Consider the following 24,049-nt stretch of genomic DNA (forward strand, 5'->3'; position numbering starts at 1 on the left):
TCAGTGGATGATTAACGAAGTCTGATATGTGCAGAAAAGCGAGCTTCTGCAAAGGCAAATCTCTGGCACTGACAATGAATCATTTTACTTCTTTTTTGTTATTCTAAACAGCTTAGTAACAAATCATGCTGGGCTACATTTGCTTTCATGTTAGGTATAAGATATTTGGGAATTTGAGCACCTAATGGGTGAATTGCTTGGTTTCTTTAACAAAATTAAATAAAAATGAGTTGTTTGATTTTAAGATAAACCCATTTGTTGAAGAGCTTGCTGACAGAGAACAAACATCTCCTACAGATAAATCTGAGGTTCTTAGAGGATTTCTAATGTAAACACAAGTATCACAATTAGGTCTTGGATCAGTTTGGTAGCGAGGTCCAATATGTAAATGGGAAAATTCATTTTGTAGCCTGATTTATTTGCTGGTATAAATAAAGGAGTGTTAAAGTGGTCTGTGGTTGCCAGAGCAATCACTGACCTCTGAGAGGGCATTAAATCAAGACATTAGGGAATGCAGTAATAAAGAGGTCAGGCGAGGCACTGAACCCAATCCAAAACAAACAAATCATAATACATATAATAGTTCTGTTCTTGTACAGTTTTTAGTTGTGGCTAAGACCTGAATTTCAGTACCATACACATGATAACCAAAGCAACATGATGTCTGGTCTTTTTTTAGTTTTTGCAGAGGACATTTTAGCCAAAGACTATGCTTTATTTACTGGAGAGAAATCCGAAAGTTTAGATGGCACTGCAGGAACTCACATGCACTGAACTTCCAACTAGCTGAGCTGCTGCATCACTGAGTGGCAGATCTTTGATTTCTACAACTGTAGGTATCACCGTAAGTAAGAACATTGTTAATATCTACAAATCTACTACTTGTTTATTTGTTTCTGCTGTACTTATAGCATTATGTGTGCTGTAGAAAGTAAATAAGAGAGTGTGTCGCTGTGTCTCTACCTATCTCCTTATTTTGAAGACTTGGATTACTCTCATAAGCAAAAGTTTTGATTGGACCTCACCAAGGAAAAAATCATTTTAGTGATTAGTTAAAATAGTATTTAATATTTATTCATAAATCCCTGAATACACTTCAAGAGAGTAGTGTGAAACATGGGCATAATAATAATAAATAAAAAACAAACACAAGAAAAAAGCACAATTTAAGGCTGTAATGGGAATGTTACTACTGTATGTACAGTAGCCAAAATAATTGGAAATGTTTTAGATATTATTTCCAACATCTTGTTCTGAGTTTTTTTGTCATTAATGTACTTTTTTCCCCCTTCTTTTGTATTGTGCCAAAACAATGGGAGGTTGGATAATTGAGTTAATCTTTACCGCACAATTTCTATGACGACTTTATAAAATTGACAGACCATGCGGTGGACATTGTTGTACTTTTCAAACTTTGAGCTTTAAAAAAGAAAAGAATGGACAAAAAAAATGTCTCAGCAAACTAAAACCATTGGATTTATGGAGAAAAGGAGCATTATCTGACTCTGTGGGTTAGCACTTATACCGGGCAGGAGATACTGAGGCTCTGATGTCAAAGAGTCGGTGCAACCCACTGTCTCATTATTCATCAAAATAATTTGCTGCGGCACCTCTGCAGACATCTGACTGTGAGGTAAAAAGTGACAAACCTAAAAAAAAAAAAAAAAGCTTAAAACATTGTTCAAACTAACTTTTGTGGAAATGTGGAGCTATTATTTTTTTTTCCCCTTTTTTCTTTAAATAGCATCAGTTGAAAAGCAGATAAACCAGTCTGAAAATATAATCGGGAGCCGTTCACACCTGAGACACCAGGTGAAAAAAAATTACCTGCAATTGACGAGCTGGCAGGTGAGGAAGCAGTTTTCTGCGGTGCAGAGAGTTGCATTCAGTGTTGTTCAAATCATAGGAAATGGTTTTAGTGTGATCATGTAGTTTGCATATGCTACTCATGCTAAAAAGCTCCACAATGAAACACTTTTTATACATTTTGTTGAGAAAATAGTAAAGAAGTAAATACAAACATTTCTACACAACAAAAACATACAGATTCTCCAAATGTCAGACAGTGTAGCTGAAAATCACCTCACAGATTTTTTTTGGTACCACTTTATAAGGGTACCCTTATAAATGGATAGGGAATAGGTAATAATACAGTTAATAATAGCAGCAGCAAACCTTTAATAAACAATGATAATATACAGCAACAAGAGAACAAGTAAGCTGAGCAAATAAAATACATTTACTCAAATGAGTAAAAGTACAACACTTGATCTTCCCAGTTAGTGAGCCTGCATCAATGTATGAAAAGTGTTTAAAAGGGGTAGTTCATTCATTTTTGACTCATAAGGGATTTTCTGTCTAATAGTTATTAATAGCTAGTACCTTATCAGCTGTGACGTCATTATTAGGGCTAAAGGTTCTTGTATTGTAAAGTGGTACCAAGCTTTGAAATAAACATCTGCCACTTTTTCACTTTTATTTTTAACACTTTACTGAACATGAACATCAAGAAACATATGCACACTACAAGCAAGGAAAATCACACCATATAATATTCAACTCAAGGTGTGAAATTTCTTCCTCCAGCATTGCTCCATTGCTTAACTAATTATCATGGCGCATTAAATTTCCAAACCCCCAAGCCTTCGAGTTTACCCGGTGTGTTTAGCGGACACGTTTATTCCTCTAAAAATGAGGTGTCTTACAAAACAAGTTTGAAAGAAAGCTGTTTGCTCTGAGATAGAACAACACACAGCTAGCAGCTGCTCAGACTGCTTAATTTGTATTCTACAGATTACATCAGAAATTTAAGAAATGTTAATTGGAGGCAGAGTGTTAAGAGTCAGATACGATCTGACATGTAGCCAACATAATAATGTTAAGAATTAATTAATTATTTTAATATGCTTAGAGCAGAAACAGAATGCCGTACTCAATCCATAGAGATAAATAATAGATGAAAAAGATAGCAATGAATGCTAAACATTTGCTCAGAGAGAGGAAAAAAAAATGCTGGAGTGCTTTCAGCTGAAACACTAAAATCAAGAGACGCTGCCTTCCAGCATCTAACAGTGGACATGTTGACAAAGCCCTCATTTATTACAGATTCCCAGCCCTGTGAGCATAGCAACAGTGTGACGCTGATTAGAAGGATTGTCCAAAATAAGCTTGAAAGCCCAATTTCATTTCAAACCTAAATTCATTTAGTTCTGCAGCTTTATACATCCAGCCATCTAGGCACAAAAATCCAGCATGAACAGAGAGTTTATTCTGCCCTTTCGAAAAAAGGGGGTTAATCTCTCTTTCTTTTATAAAACCTCAATCTTACAGTGACCAGCATGTCTCATATGATGCAGCAGCAGAGGCAATAAATTGAATTAAATAAACCCATTAGTTACAGCAGCTACCTTCTCACCTCGGCCCAGATACACTTTTCATGGTAAGTTGGTCCTTTATAAAGACCAGAGGACACTGCTTAAGTCCACGATGACAGAATGACCTTGAGTCCAAAGAAGAATGCTTGTTCATTACTCAAATCAGTTCAGACAGCACATTCGCTGCACAGCATAGCTGCAGTGAGTTATGCAGCTGTTTAAAGGTAAATGTATGCTCAGTCAAAAATCAATTCATAGTTAGGATTCTGTCTCCTCCTTGTCTTGTAGACATGAAACAAACTAGAGGTCGATTAGATCAGAAAGCGACTTTTGGGTGATTCACCCCGAGCGTAGTTAAGATGCATTCAATGAAGTGCAGTTCAGATGCAGGAAAATCCAAGTAGCCAAGGATCTTACTGTAGATGATCCTCAAAGGAGTTTTACAGCAACTCTACCCTTAGCCTACAGAAAATCCACATCAATTTACCATGTTTTTCATGTGATCCCATGTGAAAAACTATGCGACCATGTGATGTTAAAAAAGTTCTGAAATCACATGGGAAGCATGAGCAAAACATGTTTTGTATAAATTTAAGTTTATTTATTTGGGAGCTTGCACAATTTCAGATTAGATGTAAATAGTCCACACTTATATTTTTAGCTGGGTTCTACAAAGCACATCACAATGTGTTTGTCATTAACCTATTTACAAAATCACTCTCACAATTCTTCTATTATAAACTCTCCGTATAAGCAGGGCTCATTTTTTTGTCTACAGTCACACAGTGTTGCCCAAGGATACTTTGCCATGTGTCAGAACTTGGAATCAAACCAACAATCTTTCAATATGAAGACTATCGTTATTCTAGGAAGCCATTTGCAGCATATTCCTGCGACATTGATAGAAGTTCACTCTATAGAGCAGCTTTTATGTTTCCTTCGACGAAACCTTGCCAGGACAACACTGAACAAGATCCTAAGATTGATTATACCAAAGGGTAGGAAATCCAGCTTGACAGAAATTACCAGCGAGCACTGATATCTGATGAATTAATAGATTTCCTTGCATTTCTATGCTGATTTATACTCATTCTCTCTACCACATACAGTATCTGCAACACTAAAATGTAGTGTTGCATAAAAAATAAAATGTGATATAACAAATTTGGAATTAGGTCTTGTTGTGGTCCTGTTGCCTTGTTTTATGTAACAGCATGCTTTCCTTTCAACACTGTTAGTATTTAGGCCAAGGTAACTCAGCAGGAAACTAACTAAGTTCTCCACAATGGCCAAACAAATTAATTTATTTCTGTAAGATGTTTTTTTTTCCTCTCTGATTTAATGCCATTTCCTGGTATCATTGATGTGTAATAGATTTATAATTAAAAGTCTCTGGCCTGGTCTATGTGTGCTAGGGATTCAATTTATAGTCAAAGGTTTAGTGCTTGTAAATTATAAGTAAATCAAGCTTCATTTTTTTGTCACATAAATCTGCCTGAAAAATTCAGGGAGAGTTTTTTTTCTTCACATTTAAAGTCAAATGAGACTATAAAAGCATCATTTTGAAAATTAGAAAAGAAGTTTATATTCTGGTCAAGAGGTACTTTAGTATTATTGCTTTAAGGAGACAGGAAAAAAAGTGAATGACAAAAGAAATAATTTTTTCTTTTATAGTAGTTAAACTTACACCCTATGAAAAAGTAGGAAAAAAGATTTTACAGTAATTCACTGCAGTTCCATTTTTTATGTTCTAGTGTACTGCACTCAGCACCAACAAGGCAGAGATTAGAGAGGTTTTCTCACTTCAGCAAACTAATTTAACAAATCTTTGATATCATGTAAACTTCAGAAGAAATTTAAGCTACACAGATATGTTAAAAACTTTCAGTTCTAAAAAAAGAAATTTCAGAAAGTTACAATTTCAGGTGGTCAAAATGACCAAATCAGTTCCAACATGTTGATAAGTCTCTCTTTTAAAACTGACTGTAGCATGCAAGACAATGGGCAATATGCATTCGTTCAAGGAACGCCAATTTCATTAATGAAGTTTTCAAACACAACACCGGCTTGGAGAATAAGGAGAAAAAAACATCCCCACATTCTAAAACAAACTGCCTGAGAGAATGTACTGTTAAATAACTTGAGTGTTTGAATCCATTTTTATTTTGAACAAATCATGGCACATTTCTAACACTGGTTCAGTAAATGATGTGATTTAGGTGCATAGCAGATGTACAAATGGCAAGAATTTGAAGGAAGAGGCCTACGCAGAAAATTGAGAATGACTTTTTAAATGAGATTGTAATACAATTTCAACTTCTGTTTCTAAAAATTTATTCTAAAATGATATTGAAAACGGTGGTGTAAGTGGAAATCAAACCTTGCTGGTTTGTCTAGCTTCTCACTAAAAAGTATTTGATTTCTGAAAAGTGCTTCTTCTGGGTACACAGGGTTGGAGAAGGCCCTCTGTTGGTCTCAGACAAAAAAGCTCTTCAGATGATTTGAAAAGGTGTATAAATGTGGTGTTGTGAATTTAACAGGGTTAAATTCTTTTTAGGACTTCTAAGCAGTCTGTGATAAACATAGCTGATGAATGTAGACTTGACAAGAAGCAGCTTGGACCAAAATAAATTCTTCTCTTTAACTCAGGGCCAGCACTAATACTGTTAACTATTGTCTGCTGCCAAAATGCAAAGGTGGACCCTAATATTTTTGCTTGTGGGTGTGTATGTGGGTATTCACGTGTCTGTGTGTTACCAACATATCTCGTGAGCGACTGAATGATTTTTAATGAAACTTGCAGAAAGTAAACACTTAATTAGATTGATTGGTGTCAATGTAATTCATGATGGCCCCCACAGCTAATCAACCTTCCCCAACACAAAAATGGCTACAACTCAGCCAGTTTAACAGACAGTGAACTAAAAATTGATGTGGTCATAGCTGAGTCAGTAACAACACATCCAGTACTTTGAGCACAACATTTCATTATCTTAATCTAAAACTCCTCATTCAATGAATGCTATGAGGAATGCAAGAGTATTTCTGGTTTAGCTTTTTGTTTGTGGCATATAGACAGTTTTAATGTGTGATTTTGTTGTTCTTACAGCACCTACACAACAAGTAGAAAGCCTCACGAGGGAAGAGTTGGCTTTATGATTGAGAGCAGGTAACAACCCTATTAGAGAGGGAAAACACAGCACCTTTCTTCTAAATCTCTAATGCCAATAATCCAAATTACCCAGGAAAAACAATCACCTTCTGATACACCAATTAGCAATTAGCATAATCCCTAAAAGCATCCTTTTGCATTTCACTGGCTTAATCCGGGTCTCAGGGGACTTTGGCAAATGCCACAGCTTGTGTTAATGACTTCCAACTTACCAAACGCTCTGAGTGTTGGTGGCAAAGATGTCAGCAATATGTTTTACTGCAGAGCTGTAAAATCGGGATTGCACTGAAAGGATTTTCTCTTCAAAGCTAAACCAGCACCGCGACATCTGTGCCGCATGTAAGAAGTGTGCTGAGTGCAGTTTACACATCTAATACACGTCTCATACAGTGCTTCACACTGTGCTAAAATACCACATGGTGATTTGGGAGAAAGAGCACAAATGAGTAAACAACATAAAGAGATGAGAAACTTCAAAGACGACGGGACAATCAAGGCTCACGGGATCCTGGAAGCCAATGAGAGTGTTTGTCTTTGTTTGTGGCAGTGACTCAAAGGTGTAAACAGAGGCATTAGCTCACACCTCTGGAGTCTCAACATGTCACAAAGCAATAATTGAATTAACTATGTCAGTTTTCTTGCAGAACTGTAAATGCTATGCAGAATTTGACTCCAAATATCAAAATATTAATGCTTCAGATTTTTCTTTGTCTGAAATAATTTCAACGCCTAGCATTTCTTGAAGGAATGCATATTGCCCACCATATTTTATGGCATAGTGTTATAGTCAGATCAACAATGTCAGAGCCATTTTGGGTAAACCTTGAAAACAACATCATCATTCAATATCCTGATATCATGCGTGATCTGTTAGTGCTTGGAGTATGTATTCTGGATGATTCACAGCCACTGCCACACCACATTTCAGCTCAATATTTGTAAAGATCATTTAGCTGTAGCCATTTTTCTGTAGGCTAAGGTTAATTAGCTGGGGTGGCCGTCTTGAATTGGTTTAACTTCAAAAGTAAATCATTTGTAGATGTATATCCAATAATTATCTTCTAGGAGTTTCCTTAAAATTCACTCTGTGTCATGTGATATTTTACCAACAGACAAACACGGTTAACTCCAAGTTGATGCCAAGGTTTTAAGCAAAGATGTTTCTCAGTGTGTTACACTCAAACTATGTCTTGGGGATGAGGCTCAGCTACTACCACACAATATTTAATCCCGATAGCTGTAAAACTGGGTGAGGTGTAGCCATTTTTAAAGTAAATTAGCTGTTGAAGCCATCTTGAACTGGGTTGACTCACAAAGTTAATCAGTTGTAGATGTACATCCAGTAATAAGTTTAATTGAAATCTGTTCACTGACTCATGAGATATTTTCCTACCAGACAGAGTTGAATCTAATATTTTAAAAACAGATTTTGTGCATTCAGTTAGTGCTCAGAATTGGGGATTGGTCTAAGTTACTACCACACCAAATTTTAGCTTAATATCAGTAAAAGTTACAAAGTTATACCTGTTTTTGTGTTTGCTAAGATTGTTTTTCAGTGGCAACCATCTTAAATTGGATTGACTCCAAATGTTTATTTGTTGTAAATGATTAATTAGTCATTACTTTCTGAAAGGTTGATCAAAATCAGTTGTGGAACTTATGTGATATTTTGCTAACACAAGAAAAAAAAAAACAATATCATGCCGTCCCTTGTCATTTGCAGCAGGTGGTGATAAGCAAAAAGAAAAAAAAATCAAGTGTGAAAAATGTCTGAGAAAGCAACTATAGTTAGGAGCCAAGATGAAAGTTTCATTTAAAAATGGCAAAAGCATTTCCTGATTTAAAAAAAAAGGATATTGGTGCATACATTTAGTTCATACTAATATGATAATGCTGCCTGTACCAGAGGGAAACACCAGCATTTTCATTCCCCCATCCTTCAGCAGAACATAGCACAGAAGCACCTATCAGCTCCTGGAAACACATTTGAAACATTCTCCCAGAGGTCCCAGTATCTTGGCTCCATGACCATTCCTGTCAGGGTTTTCCCTTTGACTGAACAAATGCATCAGCTCGTGTCATGAGACCACATCCCTCCCAGCCAATAAGCAGCACCAGCAGCACAAGTGCTCCAGGAGATGTGGAAGGAAAATTGGAATCCTGACAAGTATGATTGACATGCGTATTTGTCCCAAGGTAGTCTTATTTGCAGAGATTTAAAGACGTCTGTAAAGCAGCATTCTGCCGAACAGAATCATTGTTCCTCCAGACTGGAAGCAGAACACTCCAATTCTGTCTCATGCAAATAATCTTTTGGGAGAAATGAATCCCTTTGAGCATAAAAATGACTTCAGCTTAGACTTTATTTTGAGTCTGAAATAAATAATTTAACAGATGAAGCTATGTCTTTCATTTTTAGACAATCTGTCCATGTTGCGGACAAAAATAAAAAAAGGACAAAAAAAAAACTTAGTCCTTCCCGCTATCCCAGGAGCAACAGAGGAGAGGGCTGCTCTGAATTCAATCTGGCTCCTTTGATGGACACAAAAAAGTGGATATGAGACTTGATGGTGAACCATAACCCACGGCTAATTCACAGCAACGGAAGGGGGGAAAATGGTGAATTAAATTCTAACCACAAGTAAAATAGACTTTGACTTGAAAGTATTGGAGTGTAGCTGCAGCAGGGCGAAAGAAAAGGACAAATGTGTGAGAGAGAAGGAGGAGAATGTACATAGATTTCAAAGGCAGGATGAAATTGGCTGTGCCCATTAACTGCTCAAGAGGATTTTTTTTCCTCCATATGCAAAAAGGATGGAATGTTATTACTCCATCCATAGATCACTAGAATAAGATCAAGCCTATCTGTAATTCTTGAAATGAAAGGAGCCTCTATGCAGCCAAAACAAATCAGTAGTAAAATTAAAAAAAGAAAAGCTCTGAAAAGAAAATGATCACTTTAACCTGCACAGTAGGAGTTGATCCACAATATTGTAATATTTCTCACAGATTATTTTCTTCATAACAGGGTTGAAGAAATAGTTGTAATTATAAATGTAAAAAATTTGCCCCATTATGTTTGCCTTAATAAAATTCAAAGGATTCACCCAATGTGTGACGATGTTTATACATGTTGCATCTATTTGCACCTTAACTGCACATATGTTGAACAAGAAATGTTTTTCCTCCTAAATAATGTTTTGTTTCATAACAAGTTACTGTTTGTAATACCTATACAGACAAGTAAAAAACAAAACAAAAATCTGACACAAATATAAATACTCATTACGTACAGATTGTTTTGGCTACTTACTGGAATTGTAACCATTTTATATGGTGATTTAGGTCTTATGTGCAAAAAATACAGAATAATAGATGTTTTTGTAAAATCTAGAAACAAAACAAAACAAACAAAAAAAAGTAATGACAATGAAAAAACATGCACAATCTCATGTAATGTTGCAATATCTTGTTTAATCTGGGAGAACCAAATTTAGCTCAATATCTGCAATATTCACTAAGTAATAGCCTTTATTGTCTTAACTAAGGTTGATTAGCTGTGGCAGCAATCTTGAACTGGGATGTCTCTAAAAGTTACCTGGTTGTGGAGGAACAGCAAATAATTACTTTCTGAGGGTTTCATTGAAATCTGTACAGTTGTTCATAACCTTTTGCTAACAGATAAACTGGGTTGATTTCAACAGTTAGTGGTGAGGTTTTAAGCAAAGATCTTGCACAAAAATCATTGTGCTTGAACTATGTGTTGTGGGTCAATCTCAGCTACTATCACACCAAATATTATCTCAATGTCTGTAAAATTGACTGAGCTATAGCCATGTTTGTAACCATCTTGACTCCAAAACCTAATCAGCTTTAGATGTCAGTCCCATGATTACTTTCTGCTAGGTTCATTGAAATTTGTTTAGTGATTCATGGGATATTTTGCAAATGGCACACACAGACATGGACAAAAAGCACATGTTCCTAACACTCATTCTTTAATGTAGGCATGCACTGTGTTGCGTTCTAAGAATATTTCCGATCTATAAAAAATGGCAAACTTCTTCTTTTACCTTTGAAGCTGCACGAGTTCTCACTGATTCTCTATTACACTTGGCAATCAGCCTCATGTTTGACAATCAGCCAGGAGTGCCTTTTTGACATAAGAAGTCATTTCCTACTACATGATTTCATCATAATGTTGATCTAATGAGGTGGACAGGAATATATTGTAGCAGATCTGCTGTCTAATAAATTATGTTCGAAGTTAGTACTTATGTGTTTAAGCAGGAGAAATGGGCCAGACTGTCTGGCAGCATGAATTAATCACTAATCTTTCTGCGCTACGCTGAATTTGAAGCAATTCTCAAACAAGAAATAAAACATGATTGCTCCTGTGGTAACAGAAATCTCATGGCTCTGCGATGTTTGTTAGTTAAATCAAGTGGAAAGAGGATGAGCGCCAAGAAAGACCAGTCCACTCTCCTGACGGCGCAGGGGTTTCGGTGCTAATTAAAAAGTTTAATTCCACAACTGCAGCACTGAGAGGTGCGTCCTTGTGAGTCTTGGCGCTGTCTTATCAGGCGTATGCAGATTCTGCTACGTTGGGAAACCATGGGACACTGCAGCGGCTCATGGGCCCAGCTGGAAGTGATGGCATCCTGCCTGCACAGGGATCTGGCTTACCTTGTTCTTTCCCATCTTCTCACTGAGTGGAGTCTTGGGCTCTCAGTCAGGTGGCAGGAGTCAGGGGGCTAAGCTGCCCCATGAAGCAGACGAGAGAGGAGAAAGAAGGGCTAAACATGGGATAAATGCTGGATTTAGGCTTTCTGCTGCTAGACTTGGCCATGGCTCCGCATGTCCATTAAATGCCTCCTGTCACCAAGTCCCGTAAATAAAGACTGTGGATTCTCAAAACTCTGCTGCATCGCGTACTGTTTCTTCAAGAACCCAGATCAGTTAAATTAGTCATAACACACTGACGCTGCTGCCATGAATAGGCTTTCATATTTCAAGGAAAAAAAAAATTACTTTTTTTTCACGAGAAAAAAGGATGGGTTTCTTTGATAATGTGAGCAGAGTAATGAATGTATCATATGACCTTGGTTGAGCCAAAAGTTTTAGCTGAGAAAGATCTATTGATTAAAGAACATTGCAACTCATACAAAGCAAAAAAAAAAAAGTCCTTGGAAATGGCAATGCTCTCTTTCTCTCTCTCTCACTCACTCTCGCTCTCTCTCTCTCTCTGACATCTTGTCACAAAAGCCATGTCTGCTCATAAATAAAAGATGATAGAATAAAAAAAGCCATGAAAACAAAATAAAGAGTAGTAGTTTTAAAATCCGGCTGAAATAAAACCCAAAGTCTGCCGTAACTAATCATCATGGGGGGTGAACACTATCGCTGACTGCTGTCTTAGCTCAGGGATTCAGCACTGAAAGGGTAACAGCATCTCCTCCAAGATTTATGGGAACATCCTTTTGGCTTTTATTGCAAAGGGGTTAAAGTGTCATTTTAATAACACAGAGATATTAGAGCTTCCAAACCTCAGTAAAACTTTGGTTCTGCTTCACAGGTTCCCATTTATCTATGGTTTAAGTGGGTTTTTTTTTTCCTTTGGAAGCAATTTGATATACAAAAAGTGAGCACATGTTGACCATTGAACTGGTGATCTGTTCATCACAGATTCTTACACTTGTCTTAATGTAATCAGTTTCTATTAAAGTTGATAAATCTTTTTTGTTCATTATTGTTGTTAAATCAAATTTTGTTGCAGTATGATATTTCTAATAACAGTTCTTTTAGTATTTGTACTTTCAATCATAGCAATATTCTTACATGCTGGCCTGAAAAATTCTAGTATAACTTTAGTTTTTACAAGTTCTGTATTTTTATTATGTAAGATCTATACTCTTGCCACAGAATGTTGTATTTCCTTCTGCTCACCCTTACTTTTAAGTTTCAAGTCTATTATAGTACCAATGATTTCATGATGTTTGGTACATGAATCAGCTTTTACATCCACTTAAGAAACTTTATGGGTGAAAGGTAATGTTCATCTTTTGGCCAGTTTTTTAGGAGCAGAATTAAATATCCAACGCAAAGTGTAAAAGGGAACTTATTTTCAAATGTGAGGACAGGTGCATTTAAAATACAACATTTTGCAAATTTGCAAAATGCAATTTTTTTTCTTTGATTATATATAAATTTTTATTACAATTTATTGAATTTTGATCAATTTCAAACAAATTTTTTTTGAGTTCTTATTTATCAGTTCTTGTATTTCTGCAAAAATGAGTGTTACAGTTCACTTCATATCAGACAGACAACCTCTAAAGCGTGAATCATAATGTTAACACATACATGTATTGTATAATGGAATGGGAATCCTTGATTTTCCCCACAAACTGAGCTCGTGCTTCTGCATTTAGCCTTTTAATTACAAAGTATATTTCTCAACACAATAGCTCCAGACCTAGTCTGCTCAGTATGCAGAGAACAATTCTTGCACCTTGTGAACAGACTAATAAAGCTTCTCACACGTTGCTGACTGTCCAGCGCAGACAGAACTGAGCCTCTGCAGCTCAGAAACCTCCTGTCTTCTGTTGTATTATTTGATCAAGGCCACTTGTGCTTTACACGTGACATTAATCTAAAATGGACAATCTGACACTTCTCACAACTGTGTCAGTTCTAATGATGGGAAAAGGCTGAAACTGCTGTCGTTATTTTTTTATTTTTATGTTTTTTCAGTTTGCTCAGATTGTCAAATTTAGTAATTTTAAAAATGGAAAACAAAACACTGCAAGTGAATATTTTCAGTTTTTTTTTTTTTTTTACAAATGGTTCATGTTTTCTTGACAGCAGTGTATAGATTCTTGATTTGACTCTATATAAACATTATTAGTTAACATGTATGCAAACACTATTGTTTGACATTTTGTAAAAAATTGAAATAACAAAGAGCCAACCTCACCGATGCAGCTGATCTTTATTAAACTGGTCTAAATGGTGCAAATCTCCTCAGTGAAAGATCATCTACAGCAGGCGCATATCTTCATGTGTGACTGATAATCAATGACATTTTTTAGCACAATTTATGAGGTGCATTATTGTTCCACTAAAGTATAAACGGCACAGAGTTGAGAGCTGGAAATAAAAAAAATTACTGTATTGATTGTCATGCATCAGGATTTCCTACTGCAGTGTGGGCATGTACACCAGATTAAGGCAAATTCAAAAGAATTGAAATCCTTGAAATGATGACTCATTTTCTTTCATTTAGAAATAAAGGCAAATTTAGATGTGTTGATTGGCTATTGAAAGTCCTCTGTGTGAGGTAATGACACCACTACTTGTTGAAGTATACTCAAAAATACTGGGAAAACACTGAACCCAGTTAAAAAGAATATTCCACCAATCATATGTTGATGGCAACATGTTGATGGCAACTCAAACCAGCCCAAACTTGGACTACTGTTGAAATTTTTTATATTTCTGCAGACTTTTTCATAGATTTTCTGCATTTTTAGTATGCCAAATTCTTTTCCATCTAACAGTCATGTGGGAGAAAAAAACTGTCAAATTTTCATCTTCAAGTTCTACAGAAATGTACTGAAGGTCTGAAAGCAATTTTTTCCAAGTAAAAAGTCTGCAGAACCACAAAGGGGCAGGTCGTCCCCAATTTGGGAGTGTCCACTTTGAATGGGGGGAAGGTGGATCTTACAAAACATGATTAGCTCGATCCACAGAGTCAGAAAGTAGGTATTCCAAAACAAGAAGAGGTAGCTTGCTAAGGCTTCAAATGAGGAAGCAGCTAAATAAAAAACAGATTCCACACTGACATTTATCATTGAAGGCTTTATTAAAAGTGTCATTTTTGTTATTTAATCTAGAATAACAGTCAATGTGAATGGCTTTTGGTTGCATTTTTTGATATATAAAGTTATGAGAGCTTAAAAGTTCAATAGTCTTAAAGGTGCCAAAAATCACGCACTGATTCACACAGAGCCTATAATTTGTCATATTCAGCAGATTCACTGGCTTTATTCATTACATTTGGACCTTAGCTTTGACACAGCTGTGTTTTGTTTACTTCAGTCATGTGGTTTAGCTGGTTTAGTCGATGGGTCTGATTCAACTAATATGCTGCTTGAAATGAATTGCAAGATCTGGCCACCCAGCTAGCCACTTTGTCACCTGGGCTGCAAATGATGTGTAGCTGCTTGGTGCATTTATTACATTTTTTAGCTGTTTATTACCTAGTTATGCCTTAGCAAATGTTAGCTATGTCTTTTTTTTGTGGAACACCTATTTCCTGACTCTGTGGATTGGGCTAACCCTGTTTTGTGAGTCCAATATGACCATTCAGGTTAGGTCCTCCTACGTTCAGGGTGACCCACCCCTTTGTATTTTACAGAGACGTCTACTTGATTTCTCCCTCCTTTCTGCTCTCCTTCACAATAACTTATCATTGGTGTGATATATAATATACAAAACAGCATATGTTTTGCAGGAAATTTTTTCATCTGTTTAAAATGTCAATAACTTGTTTGTGGTTAGACAATGAGATTAAAATAAAGACACCCTTCTGAATAACAATTGCATAGATAATGCTAATAGTAATAGGTAATTTTTGCAGTTAGGAGTTGAAAGCATTTTTCTAAAATTACATAGCAAATTGTTTTTTATGATAGCTTAAAATTTCCATTCAGTTAATTATTCAGTCCATTGTAAGGGTTTAATAGTTAAAGGGAAATTACTGTGGAAGCAATCTGTCCAACTAAATGACAAAACCACAAAACAGAAAAATTACAAAAGTTAAGTTTTATTTATGCTCAGCGTTGATGTCTTTTTTCTCATTCATTATATCTAGTCTGTTTTATTTATCACTGTCATCACAAAAAGTGTGCTGCAAGTCAACAAAACAAGTTCAAAAAGAAAAAAATGTTTTGGTTTCGACAGACAAATAAATACCTGATCCGTTTAATCTCCAACTTTCCTATGAAAAACTGCTCTGGCTAAAACAAATGACCCCCAAACACAGACAAATCATTTATTTATCAGGCTGTGTACTGCAATTAGAAACTTACACCGAACAAGGTTGTGTTTCTTACACAAAAACAGTCCCGCAGAGGCATTCAAACATGCGTGAATGAAGTCTGGAGGTTGTATTCCCAGCAGTTTATCTATCATACCCATCAAGATGTGGAGCAGGTGTTACTTAGACAGCCCTAAATTTATGAATCACATTTTATGAGATCACTGGTCTCATTCAACTGCAACCGACGTTTCAAACATCTGTAAGTGATCATAATTTCACTTCCATTAAGTGCACATTAGCCAGAGCATTACCAGCTGAGAAGAAAGATGTCGTGTAATGCATCATTTGGAGACAACTTTAGCTGAATAAATTCCAGATCAGTTAAAAACAAGTGACTTGGTACATTATAACCATTTAAGCACTACCTGTGATTGTTTAAACAGGGAAAATATATATATACATATATTTCTTCGGTGTGGTCTCTCCATTGGTGTAAAGTTTCATTTGGTGTATTTATGCTCTCATTGAAAGTGAATTTATTTGTTGAATGTTTCAAATGTGACAATGTCAGATGTAAAATGAATAATCATTCAGAAACTTTTAAGCCCAGGGACCCGAAAACCAACAGGCACATTTATTATTATTTATGTAAACATGTCACCCTCCTGTCTAATGAGCCTTTCACCGTAAGCATAATGAAACAGCTTGCATTAGCACAGGCTAAATGAACAGCCGAGTGCTCCCATGTCTGTGCAGCAAGATGAAAGCAGATGTTCCACAACCCAAACGCCGGCATAACAAACTAAGTTCTACAAAGGAACAGAAGGGACTTTGAACCAGCATCATTCTCATCAGCTCATTGACTCCATTAGAAAATTCCCCTGGTTAAACAATATTATGAGAGCAACACCTAAATGAGCCATGACCAACTGACCATGAATGAGCCACCCAGATTGATTTTTTTTTCTTCCTTCCTATAAACACATTAGTGATGTACAACTAATGAACTTGGAGTCAAAGCGGATGTCAATTATCAGACACATGAAAGGTGGCGTAAACAGTTCAAAAAAGGTTGGAAAACCAGACCCGACGCTGAGAGACAACTCATTCAACAAGTTCTGCACATATAGACGTGCCACATATTTTGATTCTGTGTTTAAGAGAATAATTGGGGTAAATTAAATGCTCTAGAAAGAGACGGACTTTTGAAATCAAATCTAATCAGCAGCAGGAAAAGGATGTCCTCTCTTTTACATAAATGCTTTGAATTACATCACAATACTCTTGTCCAAACTATGATGTCTCAAAAATCACCAAATACTGTATATATCTCTTTCTTATCCAGGCAAAACTGTCATTGAGATTAATGATATCTTTTTAAGAAAAACCTGGCCATAAATATAATTTGATATCCATAATTTTAAATACAATTCATCACATAAAGAGGAAGACTTAAAAAAAGATTGTTCCTCTCTTACATGTATTCATAGCTCTTTGCATATGGACATAATTGTGAGTAATAAAAAATACCACAAAAACTAGTTTCTGATGTGAAAATACAAATACTCATTTTTTTATAAATACACTGTAACTAAAAGTATAATACTTTTTATTTGACTCTGTGAATTAAAAAAATTTCAATGAAATTTGCAAAATAAAATGCAGCTTTCTTCTGAAGGACAAGAAACTCAGAAGCAGGCATCAATAAGGCTTTCAGTTCTTTAAACTGTACACTTCCTTTTTGAGTCTTCATGCTGTATTTAGCTTGTCTTGTCTTGAATAATAGTAAAAGCTGAAATCTACTCAGAAAATACAGTACTTTTTCTACATATTACTCAGAATTTATGAATTGAAGAAAGGGATTTTCAAATGAGAACAACCTAACAACTGTGTGCTTTTTTGTCTTCTGATTACATAAAATGTCAAATAAAAAAAATTCTGTTTATTAACCATTGGGAAAGTGAATCTTTTTAAAAGGCTTGAACAGTCAGCTTTTCCTTATTGTGCAACTCACATCTAGGCTGAAGTCAGGAATATTACATCAACTCTTTTCTTGATCTATAAACAGTTGGTAACTATTTAAATATGTTGTCATGCTTAAAATAATGACTACTGCATTTTCCCCTTTTTTATCACTCTTGTATCCAATATCATGTAGTTTTATCAGTTGTGTGCCTTTTGTTAGTTATTTATTAGTTGCAATTATTATTTTTTTCTTTCTTGTACCACCAACCTAATCCTAACCCAAGGTGAAGACCTTATCAAAAGAATATCATCCTACAAATATTTAAGTATTTGGCTATATGTCCTTCTTTTAAAGTGATACTGAGCATTTGGTTAAAAAAAAACAAAAAAAAAAAACAAACAAACGATAGATTAGAATGAGCTTCAATTATTCAAAGAGAACCTTTATAATGATTAATAAAAGTTCAATTGAACTTTCAGCTTTTTATTTTTTTACCAAATGTTCAGTATCACTTTAAAAGAAAGACAGTTGTCCTACATTTTTAAATGTTCTTCACTATGGTGACATTATTTATATGCATGCTGTTTCCTCTGCACTTCATTCCCCAGATTCTGTACAATCTTAGTTCTTTGCATTTCACAAGAAACTGACTGTATAGTATGCATCATTGTGTATATTAGAATCTGGTTTCTTGAACTTCCTAAAGCCCAGCGCATGACAACAGCACATGTGTATTTTTATGTACTTTTGTGTACTTTATTCATTTTTCAAAAACCTGCAATGAGTTGGGGTCCTCCAATTGGCTCCTTTTTAGATATCCCAGGATTTTTCCAAACTTGGTAGAACAGCATGCTCTTTTTTTTCTGCACCTTGTTCATGAACTAATCCTCAGACTTAAACAAATGTTGATGTTTTCATCTTGTTGAGAGAATTATGAGCTCTGATGGAGTCTTCTGTAACTGAAGACTTGTTTTGTGCTGATGCTGACTTTTTATTTTTTTATTAATTGTATTTTTGGCCTGTAACATTGTAATGATGTGCATCTTTGACAAGGTCACCCCTTGATAAAGAGATGCTGATGTCAAGGGACTTTTTGATTAAATAAAGTTTCAATAATTAAGTTTAAATGGGATGTTCTATGTTTCTTAAAGTTTATTTGTAAGTCAGACAGAAGTCACTGTTGCAGAAAATTTGCATGCAAAAGTAAGAAATTTCTACTGAGCCTTCCTTGCCATGCTTTAATAAATAGAAGGAGTGGGATGATGACTTACTTGTACCAGTCCAGCCCCCTCTCGTAGTTCCTATCAAAGAAATGTGGCTCGTTTCCAACGGCTCTGACGTCCGGGTGCACTCTGAGAGCTTCCAGCAGGGCTCGGGTCCCCCCTTTCTTCACGCCGATGATGATGGCTTGGGGAAGCTTCTTCTCGCCATAATCCGAGGTGCAGTTCACCCTGAGTTCGCTGTCCGTGGTGCTGATCTCCTGGCGGTCCCTCTCCAGCGCCGGCGTTGGAGACGCCTGCGTCCTAATCCACTCCACTGTCCTCTGTTCGGCCCCGGCATGGCCCTTCACGGTGGGGGACGAGGTCGTCCCCTCAGCCTCGGTGAACTCCACGAAACCCTGCGAGGCCGAGTAAAGTTTCTCCCTCAGAGTCACAAAAGTTGTATCCTCTGTCACCAGCCTCCCCTGATACACGTAGTTCTCTTGCAGAGGAAACTGCAGCGAGTTGTAGCAGCTCATCAAGCTGTAAAACAAGTAGGTGACAGAAAGGGAGAGGGTGAACATGAATAAGATTTTCCGGGGCACTTTAGAGGTGAAAACCGAGGTACTGGACCAAGATGCCATCTCTGACAGCAGGGATCCTCTCAAAGAAGTGGCCAGACATGTTTCCACCCCGAGTCTTGCATGGACAAAATCAACAGTAAGAATCAGTCACTATCAGCCGCTGCTCCAGCTAAAAAAGCATCAAGCTGGACCAAACCATCCCAACCCATCCGAATGGCATCTTTGATCAGGGTGGCGGGGAAATATTCCGAGAGAAAACACTGCCGTCCTCTTTTCTTACTCCAAATCTGACAGACAGTGTCACAATTTATTGGACTGAAGTTGCAGATTTGAGAGGCTGGTGGTCTGGCGCCCTTCCAGATGAGCAGCCTGGCTTTAAGTGGACAGTGTATGATAGAAAAAATCTTGGCATTTTATGAAAAATAGGGGGGAAAAATGAGTGTCCAAAGTACGTTTCCTCTTCCTCAGCCGCTCAGTCCCGTCTGCGATTCAAAGAGTGGATTTCCATGCAGCCAGATAACCTACAGATCCTCTGAGTCTTTCCAACAAATGGAAAACATTTGTTTACTTTGTGTTGAGAAAAAAAAGAGTCGACAGCCTTTTGCACAAAAAAGCATCCACACTTCCCACTGACTAAACCAGGCTCGATGTCTTTTACGCCTTCTCACATTGGTCGGATCTTACGATGTGCGCATCGGCTGTGTGAGCTCATCTGAGCTGGAGCCTCACAGCACAACTATAGTGAGAGTACACCCACATTTCCTCAGGTCCGCGCGCACAAACAGGGCTAGAAACGTCAGATTCCCTCCGTCTCGGATAGTTGTGTGAAGAGGGAGGATTTTCCTCATTCCTGGGAGGGCTGGCAGAGATTACAGACTCCCGCTGCTGGGATGTGTCAGAGCTGATCACAACATGAATTAATTTACACTGTATGGAGTTCACCCGTTAAACTCAATCTCAGCGAGATTATTTAGATATATGTTATTTTTAGAGAAAGCTCGTGTCTGCTCCCTGCTGGTTTTTTGTGGAGCATTGCAAAAAGAACGGCGGAAAAAAAGTGTCCTTCCAGTTTATGAGTGTTGTAAGTTAAAATGATGGAAGCTTATTTCTGTAAATGTCTTTGACCAGGAGAGAGCTGATGCAGCAAAAAAAAAAAAATATATAAACAAAGTTAAAGGCCTATCATTCCTTAAAGGAATGCATTTCGCCCGCAGATTTTCACTAGAGGTTTAGATTAAGATAATTATGCTGAGAAATGAAGGGGGTGTAGCCGTTCTGGTCAAACCTTGTGCTCTGTGTAATCACGTGATCTTGGGAGATTTCAGGAAATGTGTTAGTGCTTAGAGTATTTGTTGAGGCTGACTCTCTCTACTATCTGTAAAACTGACTGAGTTATAGCCATTGTTATGTTAGTTAAGGTTGATTAGTAGTGGCAGCCATCTTGAATTAGGTTGGCTCTAAGTGTTAATGAGTTGTAGTTGCACATCCATTGATTGTTTTTTGTTAGTTTCCTTAAAGGTCATCCAGAGGTTCATGGGCTATTTTGCTGACTAAAAACAAGGCTGATGCCAACAAGTAATGTTGAAGTGAAAAATCATGCAATCTGTAGTACTCAAAGTATCTTGTGGGGATGATGCTCAGCTACTATCACATCAAATATTAGCTCAGTATCTGTAAAGATGACTGAGTTCTAGCCATTATTTGTTTCCTAAAGTCAGTTGGCTGTGGCGGCCATCTTGAATTGGGTTGTCTCCAAAATTTAAGCAGTTGTAAGTGACTACCTAATAATTACTTTCTTAGAGTCTCATTAAAATCTGTCAAGTGGTTTGTAAGATATTTTGCCAACAGTCAGACACTGTTGACAGTAATAGCAAATGACAGAATTCTAAAAACATATGTGTTACAGTCAGTTAATGCTTTTAGTATGTGTTGGGAATCATTCTCAGCCATTATTATACCTAAATTTAGCTCATTGTATCTAAAATTGACTGAGTTATAGCCATGTTTGTGTTTGCTGAGTTTGATTAGCTGTGGTGGTCATCTTGAGCTGGGTTGACTCCAGATGAGTTGTAGTTGTATATCAATTGCTTTCTGTACATTGATTCCTGCTATATGATTACTTTCTGAGAGTTTCACTAAATTTTTCTAGTAGTTCATGCGATACTAAGGCTACAAACAAACACATGTAGACACAGTGGCAAGCAAATATCACACATTCTGCACCACGCTGCTGCTTAGATGTATCAAACACTGAATTTATTGTACATTTATGGGTGCAGACTGTAATTACTGACTGGAATATTCAGTGGACCTTAACTTGTACACTTTGTTTCCACAGTATGATGATCTAAAAATTGCATGTCACCAACAAGTCTCCATGTATTAGAGAATCTAATTCATCACACACCAGGAGAGCCATCACCACAATAAGTAATCAGTCACAAATCATTTGCAGTGCCCAGTTCTCCTGGAAAGAAAAAGAAAAAAAAAGAAAATAACCCCACTATTTTTAAAGTTCTGTGGGTTGCAGTAGGGAAATATTTATATGGATATTTTGCTTGAATATATTTGTCATTTGTAAATGCGTGAAGGTGGCTGGGAATGTATGTAAACCAGAGGTGAAGTGAATAATATTTTATAAATATTTCTTTTAGCAAAGGACACCATACCAACTTATTCAGCATTCAGCAAGCACACTTCTATCAAATCATAAAAAATCTGTGAATTTGCAAGGTTTATATAGAGAAAATGACCTTCCTGTGCACAACATTTTGAAGCCATTGAAGACGATTTTTAGACATTTTTAATAATATTAAATAAGAATCAGGAACAGTTAAGGATATTGGGCTTTTAGGGGTTTATGCTCATTGTTTGCTGTGTGACCCACTGCAAATTTATCATTCTGGTTGCACTGTGATAATGTTACAAGGACATTTTTGGTGTTCAAATGCTGTCAGGTTTTAAGTCATAAAAATAACAAGCTAAGAAAATCAAACAAAAACTGTTAGAAACTACCCTAGAGGCATAGTTTTGTATCACTTTTCAGGCTTATAAAACAAACTAAAGAAATGGTGTTATGCAAATCTGTGGAGGTTTAGTATTAAGTAATGTAGCATTCTTTCACACTGGTATATTGGTTTTTGGAAAGAGTTGTTTTTTGATCATGGATTTGGCTAGCCTAAGCCCAACCTGGGCAAAGACTTTTGCCCTTTTCTCCACACTCTGTGCTCTATGACTGATGTCACAGCTGCTAAGGTAGTAACTATTGATAATTATTTGACAGAACATAGATTAAAATGTTACCAGACTATCCCTTTAGGACCCTTAAAATTTCATCTGAAGTTTGTACAGAACATACTTGCAACTAAAATATGGAGAATAATAAACCTGCTTTAACCAGGTTTGTCATTTTGACCCCAAATGTCTTTACAGTCATGTTGCTTTTCAGATCCACGTGTGAAAAAAAAGCAGCAGCCTAAGCTATTGTGCATAAAATTAAAGCATCTTATTGCCAATATAAGTTGCCCTTTTAAAAATTAGCTGCAAATATCTTCTGGTTTCTGTGGACAATAATCTACATTTTTGGCAGAAAGCTAATTCAAAACAGGATCACATTTTTTAAAAAATATACTAAGTGTTCCGTGTTTTTGTTCCAAGTCAATGTCTCATTTTGAAATATTTCATAATTGTCAAACCAGAGCTTAATGTAGCGATGCAGGTGACTGGGTGAGTGGGAGGAGAGCACGGGCAAGTGTTTGGAGCACAATGGTTACTGGGTGTTTTGCAGTCAAGAGAGCGTAGGAGAGCTCAATGGGTTTGTTGAAATTGTTGTATTCATAAATTGCCACTTGGAGAAGAAGAGAGCTCTCTAACACCAACTGCCACGTTTGAAAAGTCCTGTTGTCATCAGACTACCTGTCTAAGAGTCACCCTGTCAGAGAGTTCTGAGCATGCTCAGAAAGCCTGGTTGTGAAGCTGTTACAACAAAATGCTTCAGTGTTAATAATACAAGTGAATGGTATTAAGATGGCTGCCGTTACTCTGCGGTGGTGATAAATTACAATCTGAGCACAAGAGAAAATGTATTGAGCCGTTCTATCTTCCCTTTGTTGTGTCTGTTATCTCGGTCATTCATAAATCGCTCAGACATTGTCTGTCCTCGAGCACGCTCAGTGGGAAGAATGAGTCTATTTGCATTTACAAATAAGCAGTCACTCAGAGAAAACCGTGTTCACTGAAGTCAAGTTCAAGGCCAGACAACTACCTGGTTGCAAAAAGATTCAGTTACTTGTGATGAAAGGAAAAAAAATCCGCACCTGGGGGCAACGGCTCTTTGAAGGATTTGATACGGTTTAAAATCACTACCTGACAGTTCCTGGATAACATCTGAAATTAAAAATGTGTCTCAGCTTTCCAGTATGTCTGCTGTCCCCATGCAATTGTAGTTTTCTCCATTTTTATACTGTAACAGTATCCAACTGTTTGTCTAATTTGTTATTGCCTTCCGCTGAAGGCAAAGACAGAGTGATAATGTTTTTTTCTATGTGTCTGCATGTGTTCATTTGTCTGTACTTCTAGCAAAAAGTCTAATGTATCACAGAACAGATTTTAATCAAACTTTCAGAAAGTAATGAACATCTATAACTGATTAACTTTTGGAGTTAAACCAATTCAAGATAACCTCAACATCAAATCAACCTTAAAAGAACAA

The 24,049-nt window shown here is 36.6% G+C and overlaps 1 protein-coding gene across 1 annotated transcript in view; it reads right to left on the minus strand.

Moving 5' to 3' along the window:
- hs3st4 (heparan sulfate (glucosamine) 3-O-sulfotransferase 4) overlaps positions 1-20,238 on the minus strand; it is an 89,212-nt gene extending 68,974 nt beyond the window's left edge. Inside the window, exon 1 of the mRNA XM_017429297.3 lies at positions 18,827-20,238. Coding sequence (XP_017284786.1) covers positions 18,827-19,398 — 572 coding nt within the window. The 5' untranslated portion in view covers positions 19,399-20,238. The remainder of the gene's footprint in view (positions 1-18,826) is intronic.
- Positions 20,239-24,049: the final 3,811 nt, after the last annotated feature.

Source organism: Kryptolebias marmoratus, linkage group LG12 (genome assembly GCF_001649575.2).
Source record: "Kryptolebias marmoratus isolate JLee-2015 linkage group LG12, ASM164957v2, whole genome shotgun sequence".
Taxonomy (NCBI): domain Eukaryota; kingdom Metazoa; phylum Chordata; class Actinopteri; order Cyprinodontiformes; family Rivulidae; genus Kryptolebias; species Kryptolebias marmoratus.